The 18817-nt window shown below is 36.8% G+C and overlaps 1 protein-coding gene across 1 annotated transcript in view; it reads left to right on the top strand.

Moving 5' to 3' along the window:
• LOC121872716 (proton channel OtopLc-like) overlaps positions 1–18817 on the top strand; it is a 45522-nt gene that overhangs the window by 1920 nt on the left and 24785 nt on the right. The window contains exons 2-4 of the mRNA XM_042375726.1: positions 9264–9377; positions 13030–13086; positions 17166–17322. Coding sequence (XP_042231660.1) covers positions 9375–9377; positions 13030–13086; positions 17166–17322 — 217 coding nt within the window. The 5' untranslated portion in view covers positions 9264–9374. The remainder of the gene's footprint in view (positions 1–9263; positions 9378–13029; positions 13087–17165; positions 17323–18817) is intronic.

Raw genomic sequence — 18817 nt, 5'->3', positions numbered from 1 at the left:
GACAGAGAGCAGTGTGTGAGTGAGTGAGAAAGAGACAGTGTGGTGAGGTGTGGTGAGAGAGACATGTGTGGTGAGAGGGCTAGCGGTGAGAGAGAGAGACAGTGTGTGTGAGGGCAGTGTAGTGAGAGAGCAGCTGTGAGTGAGAGAGCGGTGTGTGAGTGAGAGAGGGGAAGTAGGTAGAGACAGTGAGTGAGAGAGAGGTGATGTGGTGAGAGAGACAGTGTGTGAGTGAGAGAGAGAAGCAGTGTGTGGTGAGAGAGAGACAGTGTGTGAGTGAGAGAGAGCAGTGTGTGGTGAGAGAGACAGTGTGTGAGGGAGAAGAACCCAGTGTGTGTGAGAGAGAGAGAGAGAGACAGTGTGGTGAGAGAAAGAGACAGTGGTGAGAGAGAAGATGTGTGGTGAGGGCACAGTGTGGAGTGAGAGAGAGAGAGACGGTGTGTGGAGTGAGAGAGAGACAGTGTGTAGTGAGAGAGAGCAGTGAGAGAGAGAGAGAGAGAGAGGGCAGTGTGTGGTGAGAGAGAGAGAGACGGTGTGTGAGTGAGAGAGAGAGACAGTGTGAGTGAGAAAAGGGGCAGTGTGTGTGAGAGAGAGAGGAGCAGTGTGTAGAACAGTGGAGAGGGGTGAGTGAGAGAGACAGTGTGGTGAGAGGCACAGTGTGAGTGAGACAGTGTGTGAGTGAGAGAGAGCAGTGTGTGGTGAGAGAGAGACAGTGAGAGAGAGAGAGAGACAGTGTGTGGTGGAGAGAGACAGTGTGTGAGTGAGAGAGAGAGACAGTGTGTGAGTGAGAGAGAATACTAATGTTGGTTAGAGTTGGTAACCACGTACAATAAAAGCAAAGACCATTTGTATGTTCTACCACCACCCGTTGATTAGTAGACGAAGGTTAGAAAGTTATAATGTCTTAAAATTGGTGATCTTTAAGCCCCTGAGGTCTTTAGACAAATACTGCTAGCCTAGTATGCAATGAGCTTCTTTATTATTTGACGTCTTTCATTTTTTTATGCTCTAACTTGTATTATTTCACCTGATGACTTAACACCCTAACGCTACCTGGGGGATTAGATTAAGTTGGGCCAATGTGAATGAATAATTACTACTGCAGTGAAAGTGAGTTCTTGAACTGACGACGTGCGCTGTAGAGAGGATGGAAGTAATTTTTTGGTACTGAAGGAGGCCGCTCGTGCAGAACAGTGTAAACATGAGATACAAGTTTCAACTTATTTTTACGTTCAAGCTAGACTCACCTTGTGTAAACTAACTTCATTCAGTATTCCCTCGGGTACAGTTGTTTACTTTGTTGTTGGTTGTTTAAGGACGTTGGTGAGCCAGTCTTTAAAATTCCTGCCCGAAATATTAAACAGAATTTCACTTGACTGCGGAAAGAGGAGATTAGGTCAGTGTCACGACTGTATGCAAATAGTTAGTGTACCATCCAGGGATTACCAGGCGCTTGGCTCCACTTTTATCTGTCTTTAAAAACTGCAGCAAAGGTATGAGAGTTTGGGTGCCGGGGAGGGCAGGGAGTATGGAAGTCCTGTGTTAAAGGGGAAGAGTTGGAATTGTACAAGTTTGGTATTCATATTTTACTTGACTCCTGTACCGAAGAGATTATTGATATTGAAAAAGGACACTTAAAAAAATAAATAAAAGATGGGATACGGTATAATTTATGGGATATTTGGAACTTCACAGACAGACCGTAATTTATAAATGATAGAAATATTTAAAAACCTATCTTACCCACTGCAACATTATGAGTGACTGAACCGGAAACAAATCACACATCACAACAAAAATATATAACAAAACAGTAATGCTAGCGACAAGAAAATAAATAGCCTATTGCTTATCATAATAATCTACACTTGCCGGAGACAGCATATATAATATTGATGTTTTAAATATTCTAAATGTTTATAATGATTTAGGGATCATTAATAATCAAATTTCATTAATTTGAACACTAATTCTTAACCAACATGTAAAGGAATAACTTTGAAATTTGAATAAAATCTACGTCAAAACTTCATTTGTCGAAACGCAAGATAATAGGTCAGGCGTCATTTGTGCGGCAAATTACCTTGTTTCTGGAAAGTGAAAACTGGTGTGTTTAAATGATAGTCAGTTTATAGTGCGGAAAAAAATAATATATATATATATATATATATATATATATATATATATATATATATATAAATTTATATATATATATATATATATATATATATATATATATATATATATATATATATATATATATATATATATATATATGTGTGTGTGTGTGTGTGTGTGTTTTGATACAAATCTTAAGAGAACAGCCTTGCCAGGTAGTGAGTAATCATCCTGATACTTGAAGCTTTGGAGAGTAAAGCATTTACACCGAGTCCTGTGTTATGTCGACGAGGTGTACTGGTGGTCTTGTCGACTCGAGTGCACTAAAGACTTGTTATGTTATGTAGAGGTATATGTCATTAGTTATATATTATATTTAGTTCTTTTGATATACACCAATTAGAGCTACCGATGACACTCGACCAGTAGAGACAAAGATGATTAGAGACGATGTTGAATGTGTGTCCGGGGCTACATCCTCCTGCTATATTTAGACTAGTGCTTGACCTCGCTGGAGTACTAGGAAGGCCCTGGACACAAGATGAACTACCTCAATGCAGCTACAGTACGATCTACTTGATATTTTCACCAGCTCTTCATATTAGCTCTTCATGTGAGTTATTAACAACAGATTGACGAAGACCTCGATGTCATGTTCACCTACCAGAAACACACACACACACACACACACACACACACACACACACACACACACACACACACACACACACACACACACACACAACACACACACACAAACACACACACAATAAACGTTAATATAATTATTTTTAAAAAGTTATTAATTATTTTACACAAACACACACACACACACACACACACACACACACACACACACACACACACACACACACAATAAACCGTTAAATATTATAAATTATTTTTACACACAAAAACCGTTAATTATTATAAATTATTTTACACACAACACACACACACACACACACACACACACACACACACACACACACACACACACACACACACACACACACAATAAATTTAAATATTATAAATTATTTTACACACAAAAACCGTTATTATTATAAATTATTTACACACACACACACACACACACACACACACACACACGTGTTTAAAGTTCGTTAAAATTGTGTCTTTCGTTTATGTAGTTGTTTTTTATATATTTCAAAACCTGTAAACTGTAGCTAGCTGTGTGACACCAAGGATAAATTGGGAGCAAAGTATAGCGTTCGAAGTTTTACCCCGTCCTCCACAAACACCCCCTCCTCCTCCTCCTCCTCCAAGGCCTTGGCTTCTCACACCCGACACTTAAAGTATTATAACTTGACCTCAAAAAGAGTTGGAGTTGAAACCTACAGTAAATCGGTCGTGCTACTTGCGCGGGAGAGAAGTATAAAGGTAAACAATTCCTGAACACCTTTTATTGTTCAGCGGTCAACAGCCAATAAAATGGTCACCAAATGAGGTGAATATCCTCAATTGGTTTTAGTTTCCATGATGTTAAAATAATGGTATCCCGCGGGTCCCTCTGCCACGCCACATTATTGGTCGCTTAATGTATCCAGAATTTACCCACATGCCTTGCAGAAAGCCAAGAAAAGAGGCCTGCACTCATGTTACGTATACATTGGTAGATAATATTTGCCCCGTGTTAGTGATCCCTTGTTCCATCGTCCCAGTGTTGACATGATGGCGTGGTGCACCTCCCAGCTTCCTGGCACCTCAGCTGCATGTGAAGGCGTACCAAGTTTGTTGCATATTTTAAGTTTAGTTCTCTTTGTAAACTTTGCTCTTGACTTCAAAGGCTGGCTGAGAGGAGTGTGTAGTGTAAGAGGTCCTGTGGGGTGTGTACTCCAACACGGCTATTGTTTAAGTTTGTGCCTTTTTTTGTTGTGACCCGACTGTTTTAAAATTAGAAATGCTCCTTCAGATCATTTGTAAATTGACACCAAATTAATATATAAGAAGCTACTTAAATGAGTCAAAATACGTTGCCGGCGGGCGGCGACAGAGTTGGATGAAAATGAGATAGCTTATTCCTTGCAAAGAATGTAATATGTTTTACTTAGGCCAGACAGGCAAAGATCTTGTAACTAGACTTAAACAACATAAATATAGTGTTAGGACAGGCCAGGAATCCAATGCTCTGTTTGTTCATTTGAGGGATAACAAGCATTGCATTGACTGGGATAATGCCTCCTCAATATTTCCTTGTAATTCAATTGACAGTAGGAACATTATAGAATCTAGTCTCATTAAACATACCGAAGCATTCAACATGAATTTGAGTAATGGTTTGTACAAACTGGATAATTTCGTAATTAAGAAGATTTGTAACCAGGTGAGAAGATTGGATCAGCTTACCCTCTGACCTGACACCGACTGCTGCGGTGCTTTTTGAAGATTAGTAGGGCATTACCTAATACCTGACCATTGTGGACTTGATCTCACCCTCCTCTGTATACATATACAGTACCTTGTTTTGTACTTCCCTTTAGTCTGTACTCACCCCTGAAGATGTGAATTACACGAAAGCGCTTGGGAACTTCATGTTTTCTTTCTTTTCCTTGTGGTTATCAGCATATATATATATATATATATATATATATATATATATATATATATATATATATATATATATATATATATATATATATATATATATATATATACAGTATGAGGGTCTGAGTCCTGGCTGAGGTTGTTGATTATATATATATATATATATTTGTTGTTTTATTCACATCTTCAGTTGCTCTGAAGATGTCTTGAATAAAGACGAAAGCTAAGGTGCTCCGTTGTTTCCATTTTCCCGTGTGATTTTATCAAGATATATCTTATCCACGTTTTCATTGGGATCTACATGATATATATATATATATATATATATATATATATATATATATATATATATATATATATATATATATATATATATATATATATATATATATGTGGCGGAGCTCGTAAGTAGTAGATACTACAGCATACTGTGTCCCCACAGAACTTATCCTATCTGCATGTGCTGCCGATACTGATGACTTATCCACAAGGTCAACCTCAGTGAGAACTAAAATTTTTTGGGTTGATCTGCCTCCATCCACCGTGTTTATTTTCCCATTGCTTCAGTCTCTCAATTTCTCATTCATTGATTGAAAAAACAAAATACTTACCAAACCTTAGCTGACCTAAAATACTACATTTATTTCAGATTTTATTCTCCTGAAATAGAATCCTGCAAAAAAATAAAATAGACTGTAGCTGTAGTCTAAACATGTCACTGTGGAGGGTCGTGCTTGCCGTCTTCCTCAGGCAATTGTGCTCGTTAAAACTGTTATCTCGCTCCCGCATTGTTCCTTCATTTGGGAGGGGCAAGAAAGCAGTAAAGATTTGGTCGCGTACATAATCGGAAATGACTGAACAAAATTGGTTTTTCTTATGTTTTTGAGGATTCACAAGAATATGAACTTTATTTTAGGCGCTGATGTATTTTATGAAGATACGACAGTAGTTTTCTAAAGTGGGCAGGGCACTGAAGACGAAGGAAAATGTGGTAGTAAAACGATACACTTTTTTTTTCGCAACCTGACCTAATGAAGAAAGTGAGGACAACTATAGTGTGCGGTCTAGAAAGATATTTTTAGTCTAACCTAACCTAACCTCTTTAAGTGTTACTATTTCCAGTAGAGACCTTCACTTTAGTTGGGGGTTTATTTCTGCAAGTCCAGCCAAAGTTCAGTCATGGTTTTGCAGATTTGCCGTAGACGCAGAGACATATCTCACTCTCCTGATGTTTAAGGGTCTCCTTTCATACTCCTGTTTTAATTTTTATAATTTAAACTATTTTTGTAAGTTTACACATGATTGTCCCCTTGTTTCCCTACCAGATTTGTTATTTATATACAGTATTGAGAGCAACATATCAATTTAGTATTAATAAAACAAAGCAAAAGAGGGTGAACTCTTTGTTAAGGATTACCATTGTTGTTAACCGAGAGTTTTATCTTTTTTTTTAATGTTATTAAAATATTGTAATTACTAATCTTGTTTCACGCTTTAAAGATCTTTTTGTTGAAGCACAGTAATAACAGCTGACTGTTGTCATCCATGGAATCTACAAATCATGGTAGTCAAATGACCTTTGAATATGCATTGCCCTTCGACCTTTCCTTGGCCTAAAGAGCATAGTGCTTACTCTGCCTGGTAATAATTAGGGGTTCTTGCACATAACTGATATAGATATTTGCTGGGTAATACTCTAGGCATCACACTCGTGGGCAGGATCCACTTTAGACCAATTCTATATAGAAGAAAACTTGTTTCTTATACACTACAGGTATCATGAACCAGCACATGATTTTGCACAGTCAGTAAGCCTCCACTACACCTGTTCAGTTTGGTTTGTGATTACAAGTCTGAGCAAAAGCACGAGTATATGTGTCAGCCTTTACTCTCCAAAACATGATCTCAACTAACACAAGGAAAGGGCGAGTGAGCAAGTGGGAAATTTGAATTTAACATTCACTACTTTATGAGGCTTTTTCGACTTTACTAACCACACACTAACCGAAAGCACCAAATTCCCCATTGAATAATCACAGGTGCCAAGTACAGTAATTAGTAACGCAAAACTATTTATTGTAGATTAACCTAAGAGTTGTTTGGACAAATGATTACCCAAATTTAAGCTTTTTGACCACTGATCCTTAATCAGGGTGTTGATAACTACCAATCCTGAGATTTAAGAACAATTAAATTACTGCCCAAACTACAAGATTAACCCCCGAGTGTTCTTTTTTAATGAAAAATACGTTGTCTTTGAACTAATATAATTATTGTAGTGTGTATTGTGCGTGTGTGTGTGTGTTTATATTTACAGTATACATGAACAGTATTTGAATCTTCAGTAAAGTGGACACGACAAATCTCTATAAAACCACACAAGAAAAGGGAAACAATGGAGCACCTTAGCTTTCGTCTTTATCAAGACATCTTTAGTTACTAAGGTGCTCATCTCTCTCTCTCTCTCTCTCTCTCTCTCTCTCTCTCTCTCTCTTTCTCTCTCTATATATATATATATATATATATATATATATATATATATATATATATATATATATATATATATATATATATATATATATATATATATATTTATTATCATCAAATTTGTTAGATATTTCCACTTTACAGAAGATTAAAATTCAAGACAAAAGTTCGCTCCCTGTGGTGAAACTGAGTCACGGGAATGAATTTTCGAAATTATTTCCCCTGACTATTTTATCTCGTTTGGGGTCGACAGTACATCAATTGGGGAGGGAGTTAACGTTTGACTCCGACTGTACAGTACAGTTACAGTCAAATGTCTTGTCGCTGCTACAGCTTCTCCACTAACCCTGAGATTCAAACTGATGAACCCGAAGCAGTAAACATTGATGCATTACTCTGTCCACAGCTGCTTTGGATTCACGTGTCTCAATCTCTGGGTTTGTGGAGTAGCAGGAGAGCTGACAGGGCATTTGATTGTGACTGTACATATATACATACAGTATATGTGTGTGTGTGAGGGGGGAGGGAGTCCTCTCAGCAGTTAAAGGGAGGAATGAAATCACAGCATGATCCACCCCACAGCCTAATGGACAAGATTTTATAGATTCCTTAAATTAGGAGCCCACCAATGGTTCACCCGGCGAATGGCACATTTGTGGTTTATGGGAATTCAAATCCTCACACACATAACTTGTGTTACGATGGTACCCTTCTGGTAACTGAAAACCAAAGATCATGTAATAACGAACATTAATGTAAGAATCATTCATAGATTTTTTAAAGCGATAAAAAGAAGTCATTTATCAACCACATATTGGTAATTACACACAGTATAAGTTACCTGCATTTTTATTATTATTATTATTTTTTCTTTTGTGGCTGAATTTGGATAAGAAAGAGAGTTGGATGAAAAGGAGTATAGAGGGTCCCCAACTTAATAACATGGTAAAACTCGAAATTTACCGTATTTTATTTACCTGATGACTCATTTTTTACTTTCATTTACTGTATTTTGTCATTCTATTCTTTTGTCTTAAATTAAGTGATTCTAGATGTATATAAGGACTTATCTGACTTAAGAACGTCCTCAGGAACGGAACCCGTTCGTAACTCGGGGACCCCCTGTACAGTACATCAATATATAATTATACAGTACATTATGTACGCCATAGTAATGTAATAGACATTGTTTGAAATGTCACTCAATTTCAATTTCAATTGTTTATTCCTTGATAGAGGAAGCGGGATCCTAGTGCTGTCACTAGGTACCCCTGTACAATGACACCAGAATCATCTGGCAAGTGTGAAAAGTATATACAGTATAAATATTATAAAGGGGCTTACTAAAGCCTAAGGAAGGAAGGATGTTCCTTTAACACATAATCAATATTATTTACAAAATATCTGGCCAGTATTGGGAGGATCATCGTGTCTCCGTCAGGGGGTCGTGGAGTGGTGGTCCAGCAGGCGTCACGGAAGCGTTGTGTGTGGGGACATCTTCGGAGGTGGTGGATAAGGGTGCGGCTGTCGGGTCTTCTGCATAACGCACAAGAGCGTTGCTCAGGGGATGTGGGGATACCAATCTCCCAAGCAAAGTCATACCCAATGATGATACGGGCAGCAATCACGTCCCCCTTCCGCGACCCTTTCCCGTAGACGTACGAGAGGTCAGGAAGTTTACGGAGGACATCGTACCATGTGGGCGGAGAGTCCAGGGGGATGGCTGCTTCCCGAGCTTCTCTCTGTTTGCGGCGGATTTGGGTCCTAATCTGTAAGAGTGTTCGAGGAACAACGTAGTCAGGTGTGGCCTTGTTGCAGCCAGTCTTGGCAAGGTCATCTGCTGCCTCATTCCCCAAGATACCGACATGACTGGGTATCCATAGGAATGTCACAGGGCGGCCTGCATCCTGAAGTGTGAATGTTAACCCTCGTATTCGGAGGATGAGGTCCTTATTTTCCCCTGATCCAAATGCGATCCCGAATGTCACTCTGTTTCTGTGGTTTTCTTATGAAATACAGTAATATTTGGTATATTTTATGTATGCATACTGTATTATGATGAATTATTATTAATATGTGATTTCTTGTTGCAGGCTTTCTTCACGTACCTGTATGGGCTAAGCATACTGTTCCTGCTGTATGTGTTCTGCTATCTTCTCTCAGACTCTGCTCGCGACAGGAACCCCCCAAAACCCCAGGTCTTTATGGTGAGATTGTGTACCAGAGGGCCATTTATTTGGTTAAATTAACTTTCAGTTTCAAATTCTTTAGTTTACTCAGTTGTTATGGTTGTAGGTTTAATTTTATACGAACATTTTATGTTATATTAAAGAGCTTTTTTTGGTTTAAGTGTTGATTTATTTATGAAGTATATATTGTTTTTCATTATGATTAGCCTTCGCTCAGCAGTACTACTGATTGGCTTGTGAAGGGGATAGACTTGACATTAGTCCTTCACGTTGCCTCAGCCTACTGCAGCTTATCACAGCCTCTGCTCCTAAGCTCTTAGCCACTGTCTGGGTGTCTGATCCCTGAATACAGTACCATTGATATTAGCCTTTCCAAGATGCTATATAATAAGTTAATTAGCATTTTGATGTGATAGCTAAAGAATTACATCAAAATTTTTAACAATGTCATCATCTTAAATATCACAGAGAGTACTAGAGATTTTGCATGCTGCTAGTCGTAAATACAATCACTGAGATGTAGGATAATATGTCTTCATAGCAGTTAGGTAAATCAAAGTAAACACTGAGCAAATTTTGTTGAAGTTTACAAGTACATGTTTATATTTCAAGGTACTTTATATGGTTTGTGTCAAGTACTATGCTAAACATTTACAGTAAAAAGAGCCATTTGCAGTACATTGACATTTTCAAAGATTTTGTTGGATTATTTAGCCAGTGGTTAGTATTGAATGAACCTCCTTCTCTCAAGTAATTATGGGATTAAAAACAAAAAGTGATGCCATGATTAAAACTACTGTACTGTCCTTTACTAAAACATTTCTGTACTAATAAGTATGACAAAGCCTTCATCATCATCTCTGGCTTATTGTTGTGTTTAGATCATGTAATTTAACACATTACAGTAGTTTTGTTTGTTTTTCATAGATATGTGATGGCCTCCTCTGTTTCATACTTCTTTGCTGATTTTTCTTTCACTTTGTTTTAGTTCATCTCCATTTTTACTTCTGTTTTTTTTTCCTTTCTCATCTCATTCTCAATTTTACTCCTCTTTTTCCTTCCTGTATTTATCTAGCCTCTTCCTCGTGGTGAATTTCTCCAGCTTCCGACGTTTTTTCCTCTGCTCCCTCTCCAATTTTCTTTCATCTTGTATTTTATGTTGTCCGTACATATTGCTGTCCGATCCCTTATACAGTACCAAATTAGGAAGAAAAAATTACCAATTTTTGTCATCTATAACAGGCAATGTAGTTAAATATATATATATATATATATATATATATATATATATATATATATATATATATATATATATATATATATATATATATATATATATATATATATATATATATATATATATATATATATATATATATATATATATATATATATATATATATATATATATATATACACACACACACACACAGTTGTACCCCGCTTTACGCGGTCAATTGAACCCACAGGGTACCGCGTTAAGTGAACAACAGAACATATGGGATTAATTCCAATAGAGACTTGCCCGACCCCCAAACTCCACTTTTTGACGACACACAACTATGTTGTAGTAAAAATTTTATCTTAACTTTATGGTGGTATGAACAAACAAGTAATATAGAAGAGGTTAGGTTAGGAAAAATAAAGGTTAAGTTAGGAAAAATAAAGGTTAGGTTAGGAAAAATAAAGGTTAGGTTAGGAAAACTAAAAGTTAGGTGTAACACTTACGTTAGTAGAAGACACACACTGCGCAACCTTACAGCGCGGCTTGCCCAGGCGGAGGGAGGCGGGAGGGAGGGAGGAGGAGGGAGAGGCGAGGCAGGCGGGAGCAGCGGGTGGCGGGTGGGGCGAATCTAAAAATAGCGTCTCGAGCCAGACACTCTGCGCGTATATGGGTAGATGAACCGCGTTAAGTGAAAGTTCGGTTCTGGCGAGGCACCGCGTATATGAGAAATCGCGTTAAGTGAAACCACGTAAAGCGGGGTACAACTGTATATATATATATACACACATGTATATAATTTTTTTTTTCTCCAGCTTGTAAGTGAAATGGCATTTTATGGAACTAAATTATTTTGATTCCTGGTAGACATTACATGACTGGCATAGTTCTTCAGCTCTAGAATGGCAGTGGGATTAACCCCAATTATTGAAAAATAAAGTTCATAAAAATCATTTGAATCTTAATATATGCTGTATACAACTGATGTACGCACCATCAAAGTTTGGGGATTGGAGAGAACAAACAGCAAATCTCTCCAATCCTTTGTGAGAGCCTCTTGGGTGGACACGTGACTTGTGGAAAATACCCATCTTTGTTACTCAAATTCCTCTTAAGATTCACTTGTCAAATCTCAAGGAAAATCGCCATCGTCACTTACTATCATTGTCACTATACAGTGCAGTACGTGGGTCATCCATGTCTCCAGAACCATTATAATGATTTCATGGCAGATGTGACGTGCTTTGACTTAATCATGGTCCATTTATTACTAAATTACTAATGGGTGATAGGCCTACACTGTCACTGCCTTGGGACAGTTGCCAGAAATCTCTACAAAGATGCTCAGGAAATATAAAACATGTGAAATTTAAATTGGGCCCACGAGAAATATATTGCAACAGTTTTGGAATATGTCCAGAACAGTGTGACCCACCATCCTGCTTCTGTTACAGTATATATCTGCCAGGGTTTAATTGTTGGTACAGTACCTTGAAGATTACTTGGCATTATGACAAATAGGCAATTCCAAAGGCTGTATCCGAAAGTAGATGCTGAAGCTTTTAGATTATAATCTTCGTTTCATCTACTACAATACAATGATTTGAGAAATGTTGGGAATTATAAACACAAATACAAATAAAATAATGATATAGGTGTATGTCCATTGACTGTTTGGTTTATTTCATTATGAATGCAATAGCAGAACATCTGTATCTGAAAGAACAGGGTTCATAAACTTAAATCAAAATATGAAATTGTAAGTACAGTACAAAGTATTTTACAAATCACCAATGGTCCATTGTTTTAGAAAAAAAAATAGTGTATATGATTGCCAACTTACTAGTATTTTATGGCATTATCTTATACAGTACTGTATACTACCCAGCCAGGTGGTGCCAGTCATCATTTTACACCTTGACAATAGTATTCACTGCTTCCATAGCATGTAGTTGGGAATTAACTGTCTTAAATAACACACACATGGACAAGCCTAGATACTACTCTGTTTCCTTCTATGAAATTCTTTTAATTTTTCTTCTTTCTTTGATAGTTGTTAAGAACCACTGAGCTTGTTGGGAAAAATACTTATGTACTATTAATCCACATTGAGAGTTTCCCTTAGTGTGGCCGTCAGTTTACCGTGCAGTACAGTAATTAGTTGTAGCAGGATAACATTTCGTATGTTAACCAGATATTTACACATTAATCACTAGAATATTGGAAAAAAATATTTATAAGTAGTGAATTGCTATCAATTATGTTATCTATGCATTTCTTCTGGAATGTGGTTAGTGCAAAAGCTTTTCCTTGCCCTGAACTTGTTGATGAGTTTAGAGTGCTCGGCAAGTTAACTGACAGTGCAACCGGAGCATCATGTTCCCACCCCAGAAGGCACAAGTTGCTTGGTGTTACTTTATTGTTGTTGATGACTATTTGTGCTCACAGGGTCACCACTCTGGCCAGTACAATGTGTCCGAGTATGAATATTACGCATACAATGAGGTGAGTCAGCTCAGACCTACCTGGTACCCTCTTAGCCTGGAGAGCTTTTGGCCTGATTGCCCGCATGATGTATTGCTGTGTATCGGGACCTCTATCACAGCTAACAACTGCTTGGCTTATATATTACATATAACAGTGATTGTTTATCACATAGTGAACTGTATGACTTACTAAACACTGATAAAAAATACTTTTATTAACCCCATTGAGCTGACTGAACAATGCAACTTGTACAAAAATGTCTTGTTTTGTTTGATATCACAAAAATAGTTAAGAGACACTGCTTAGTTAAAATAAAATTGTGTTTATAATGCATAATTGTTGAAAAGACTGTACCTGTACACTGATTATTTAAAAGTAACTATTCAAGGAGTTTACCTTCAATGGAGTAAATATATGACCTTAAATGTTTTTAATTACAGAACCAGATAATTCAATTTGACTCTAGGAAGACTGTATTCATTATAAAAAATGTACTGATTAATTACAGGTACTTTGTTACATATGGAGATCTGTGTAGGCACACAATATGCTGCATAGTTGCTATTGCAATAGGCTTCAGTGCATGCACTGTCAGTGCAGACTATTGCACTTGAATTTGCAAGATACATAATTTTAGGACCACTGTTAAGTGTATGTCAGGGTATGCTATGCACCATGCTAATTTCCCATTCAGACAGGCTGGAATATTGTTGATGAGATTTTCTCCCTCTATAGTGGAGCCTTATTTTAAGTTAACTATAATACAGTACTACTGTACAAACAAGTTCACAACCTGGCAGAATGGCACTCTCAGCCTGCCTGGCTCTTTCATGTAGTGGATTATAGTGCCTTCATAACAACACTCTTATTTTCAACTTGTCAGCTATCAAACAAAGTGGTCACTCCTTAAACAGACTCTTATCTTATCAGGATGTGGACAGTTATTATTGATGTGCTGGGTGCAACTATGACTTAGCTTCTAGAAGCTTTCCTGTCTGCATAGACCCTCAACCAATACATTGGCACATGCTATTAACAAATTTGACTCTGGCGACATCATGATAAACTGCTTTTGCTACTCTTAATGTTTCAACTAAAACTTTGCTTAGGGATCATCTACAAGATTATAATTTTCTCTCTTGTGGCTTTCAACTTAGTAGTCAGTGAACATATTTCTCTTCAAGTGGAAAGATTTTATCCAGACGACAGGCTTACGTCTTCTTGTATTCCTAGCTTGCTCAGTCTCATTACTCTCTCTTACAAATTTGCTCAGTCTTGGTAAATAGCTCTTGACTTTATCTAAACTTGCTGCCATAATTTGTATATATCAAGTTTTGTTGAAAATATATTGTGAATCACCAATATATGTAATAATCTAAGACTATCTTAATAATCCTTACCACATGCCTCTGTGTGGTACTTTACTTCACTGTCTGGAAATCTGTGTTGGTTTTAATATTATGTAAATAATGGGGTAACTACCGTATATGTCTAACATCAGTTGGTGAGCGTAAGGTATACAGTATTTTTTCTCTGATTTTTTTTAAGTTTGTATAATTTTTTTTTATCTTTATGAAGTGTTCAGTTTTATGGTGGTGAATATTATTTACTTGAGCAGTAAATACATCTATAATCACTTTATTTAGTGCAAATATCATAAATAAATTACTGATAATATAGTGTTCTTATAATGTTGAAATACTTGTTGATGATATTAGGTATCACTGTTTGGTCAAGATTTCATATTATGCTTCTTTTTTTTCTTTCTTTTTTTTCTCACAGTATTTGATTCTTGACAAATGTAGATATTTTTTACATTTCAATGACAGTAGAAATCCTTTTAATGGCAAATTTTTAGTTAATGGTAGACTAACATAACATGACCAGCTGTTAACTGATTTGTCTAACCTGCGCGGAAAATGGCTGTTAAACGTTGATGATGATTATGTCAGAATAGAGAGGTACTGGAATCTAATAACATCATAGAATGTACAGTCAATAAAATAAGTATCAACATCCCCAAATGTCGATGGAATAGAAAATGAGTGACAACAACTAACAGACACTGGTAACCACAGGTATATCTACAGTACAGTATAATTATAGTTGTCACACAATTTTTCATATTGTTACGCACAGCATGGTGGTTAATATTGTATTTATTTTATTGACTGTACATTATGTGATTTGAGGTTACTGTATTTCTGTCCTCCCAAAATTAAAAAGTATTACTAGTTCTTGTTATGGGGTCAAAGGACAGTGCAGTGTTGCTTATAAAACTCAAGTCTCATTTTTTTTCACATAATGCAGAGTGGCTGGAAATAAGAGCAATTACACTTCAATATTCCCCTTCATTCATTGCCATACATGCATTCTTATTGCTGTAAAGATGTGTTTTGCAATCCATGGTACATACTTCCACAATAAGGCCCCACCCTGTTTGTTTGACCCCTGATAACTTTTTACGATCCAACCTCATGTCTTCCCAACAAGTCATTTAATATCATGTGGTCTCCTCTCAGTCATCTACAATACAACTTCTTTCTGAATGCACTATATCCCTTCCCCTCTTTTCTTGTGCATTCTTCTCCTCATCCTTCCATTTTCTTCTATGATTTCCTCTCTCCAGTCTTCCACCCACCTCAGTTTAATTCTCTACTTTCACCAATACTGTAATTAGTTTGCACTTTTATCAGCACTGTACACACTGCATGTTCTTATCAACTGAGCACACCATTGTACGATCTCTGCCTAACATTTCTTGTGCATTTCCTTGTTTTTGTATTTCTCATTCTCTGCTTCATATGTGTTCTCAAGGATGGCATTTCTGGCACTTCTAATCGACTCATTCCTGTTGTATCCAAATTTTATGTTTTGCACCCTTGTTATAATGGTGGTTTAATGCTTCCCTTTTAACTCTCCATCTTTGCTTCTTATGAGACATAACTTTCTCTCCTTCTCAACCTTCTTACATTTCTCATTTGCTGACACATCAACTTCCAGATATCTGAAACACTCTTAGTACACTCATCTATTCTGTCTCTGTTAAAACTTTTTCAATTTTTCCTTGTCGTCCTTCTTTGCTTGTTTTTGTCATTTTACGTTTGTTCACACTCACTCTCAACTTACTCCAGGTACTTACACTTCCAAACTCATTCATAAACTTTGCTAATTTTCTTCTATATTGCCCTTAAGAGCAGTGTCAATTACAAGCAACAGCTGACACAATGCCCATTTATATCCCCTATCATATACAGTATCACCAGACTTGAAATCCATTCCATCACTTGTCCTTTCACTTCTTTTATAACCCCTCCATGAAAATATTAAACAATATCCTTCACATGGTCCCACATTCTCTGGGAACTGGTTTCTCCACATTCTCTGGGAACTAGTTTCTCCACATTCTCTGGGAACTGGTTTTTCTCATCCCAACTCAAGTTTTCCTACTCGTATGAAAAATTGGGCAACATTCAACAATTTCCCCATTATACTCTGCATTTTCAATTTCCTACATTGCTTCCTATCTACTCATCAATATGGGTAAACCAAATACAGTACTGTAGTGATTTAGGGCCTCTACTGGAGCAAATAAAAAGGGAGAATATGTGTGAGTACTGTACACTGTGTACACTGTATTAGTACAGTATTTGCTTTTGATTTCAGCCTCACTGCATTAAGCATATATACACAGTATATAGTAAAAACACACACACACACACACACACACACAGAGTGATTACAACCTTTTCTCAGTACAGTATAATAACACTGTGCTGTATATCAAATTAGATGCATTTTTTAATCATGAGACAAAATACAATACAGTACAGTACTGCCATGTATTAATTCATTGTCAGATAAAATCAGAGGCATTATATGGACACATAATCTGTTAAATTCTCAACATTCACAATGTGATTTTTTCCTAAAATGTAATCAGAAATTTCTCTAATATTTGCAACTTAGTGAAGAAAGATGAATAGTTTAATCTTTCTGTATCTCCACATAACCTTTGGGAAGACTTACATACTTCCTATAGTTCATGAACTGTTAGTCACTTGGCACCCCCCCAGTGTGATTCCAACCCTCCCCAGGGGGTGCTACAGAAGGTACGACAGCCAGAGGGTATTCCTGATGGGTCCCCTACTCAGGAGAAGCTGACTTCATCTTCCTGCAGTAAGCCACGCAAGCACAAGACCTCTGACAACGAACACAGCCATGGATCATTCTTCCTCAGGATTGGTGCCATTGGTATGTATTTTTAGTTATTTATGCATTGTTTTATGTATACAGGGAGCCCCCAAATTTGCGGATTTTTATTTCGCGGTCTTCTATTATTCGTGGATGACACTGGATGTACCCAAGAATGTCTGTAGGTTGTTTTATAGTTGCCGGCATTTTCGCGGCTGAGACAGGGAGCCATTCGTTCTAGAGACAGTAATTTCCTTTATCTGTATTGTAAATATGTGTGTGTGTGTGTGTAGACACACACACACACACAAAACGCATACAAGTAAAGTACGGACTTGAGGGTAGACTCACATTTTTAATAACTTTTTCTGATTATTTGAGAGAGATTTTCCCATTATTATTTTTGTGTGTGTTTTGTGTGTGTGTATCTACACACACACACACACACACACACATTTATACAATACAGGTAAAAGAAATAATTTTCCTAAGGGCAAACAAATAAAGGGAATATACATGTCTTTGTACTCTAGTAAAAATGACACCCCCCCCCTCCCCCTCCCATCAGCAAAAGTTATTCGTGGATTTGGCGATTTGCGGTCAGTTTGAGAACAACCTAACCCCTGTGTACTGTATAACTGTTTGTTGCGAATAATTTAGGTTCAGTATTCTTGTTGGTAATATATCTAGCTTGTTTTACATAAACTTTACTGTGATAAATGTCATCACTTTATAAGACCATTGCTACATCACACATTGTTTAGTGTATAAAAATAGCTCTATCCATGTTAATTATAATTAGTACTGTATTAGTATGTACTTCAAGTGATTTTTTAAAATTAATTCACTGATAACCTCACTTACTACTTCACAAAGAAAATTGTCAACGAAAACTCTGATGACATCATACATATTTTGATTAAGTTGGTGGGTTACTTCAGAGTAAATGTACCAACACATTATAAATATCAATACTACAGTTGCAGGCTTTTTTTTTCTACATTGGGTATTGACTGATATACAAGTATTTGTAGATTGAGTTGACTTATAAACAGACAAGTGTGTTGGAACTTTCTGATGATATACATGTGCTGGTTTAAATTTGTCAGTACAGTAAATAAAATAATGATGTAGGCAAATAGAGAATGTTATTTGTAATAAAGGAACAATGGGTAATGATCTCAACGGTTTTATACATTTTTCACACTTTTAATGCTGTGTTTGTGAAATCAGAATGCAGGTTGCCTTAAACACCTTTAGATGTAAATATCATCATTAGGTATTCCCTACATGTGGGAACTTTATACCGTACAGTCGTTTGTTTCGGTGTTTTCATGTATTTTATCTCTGCCATGTACAGATGGCATTTCTACATTACCGTAACCAATTTGTTTAACAAGAAAAATGACTTCCATCACACAGTATGAGTGATTGATTTTGCACCCCTCTTTTTTATTCATGTCAGTACACCATCATCCCCCTCACACGTACACATTCTTCATTTGGTATCATTTATTCATTCATCCCTACAGGTGTCTTGCTCTGCTTTTCATCT

Source organism: Homarus americanus, unplaced genomic scaffold (genome assembly GCF_018991925.1).
Source record: "Homarus americanus isolate GMGI-L3 unplaced genomic scaffold, GMGI_Hamer_2.0 scaffold39155, whole genome shotgun sequence".
Taxonomy (NCBI): Eukaryota; Metazoa; Arthropoda; class Malacostraca; order Decapoda; family Nephropidae; genus Homarus; species Homarus americanus.
Note: the sequence above shows the minus strand (reverse complement) of the source record. Positions and strands in the feature narration are given on the sequence as shown.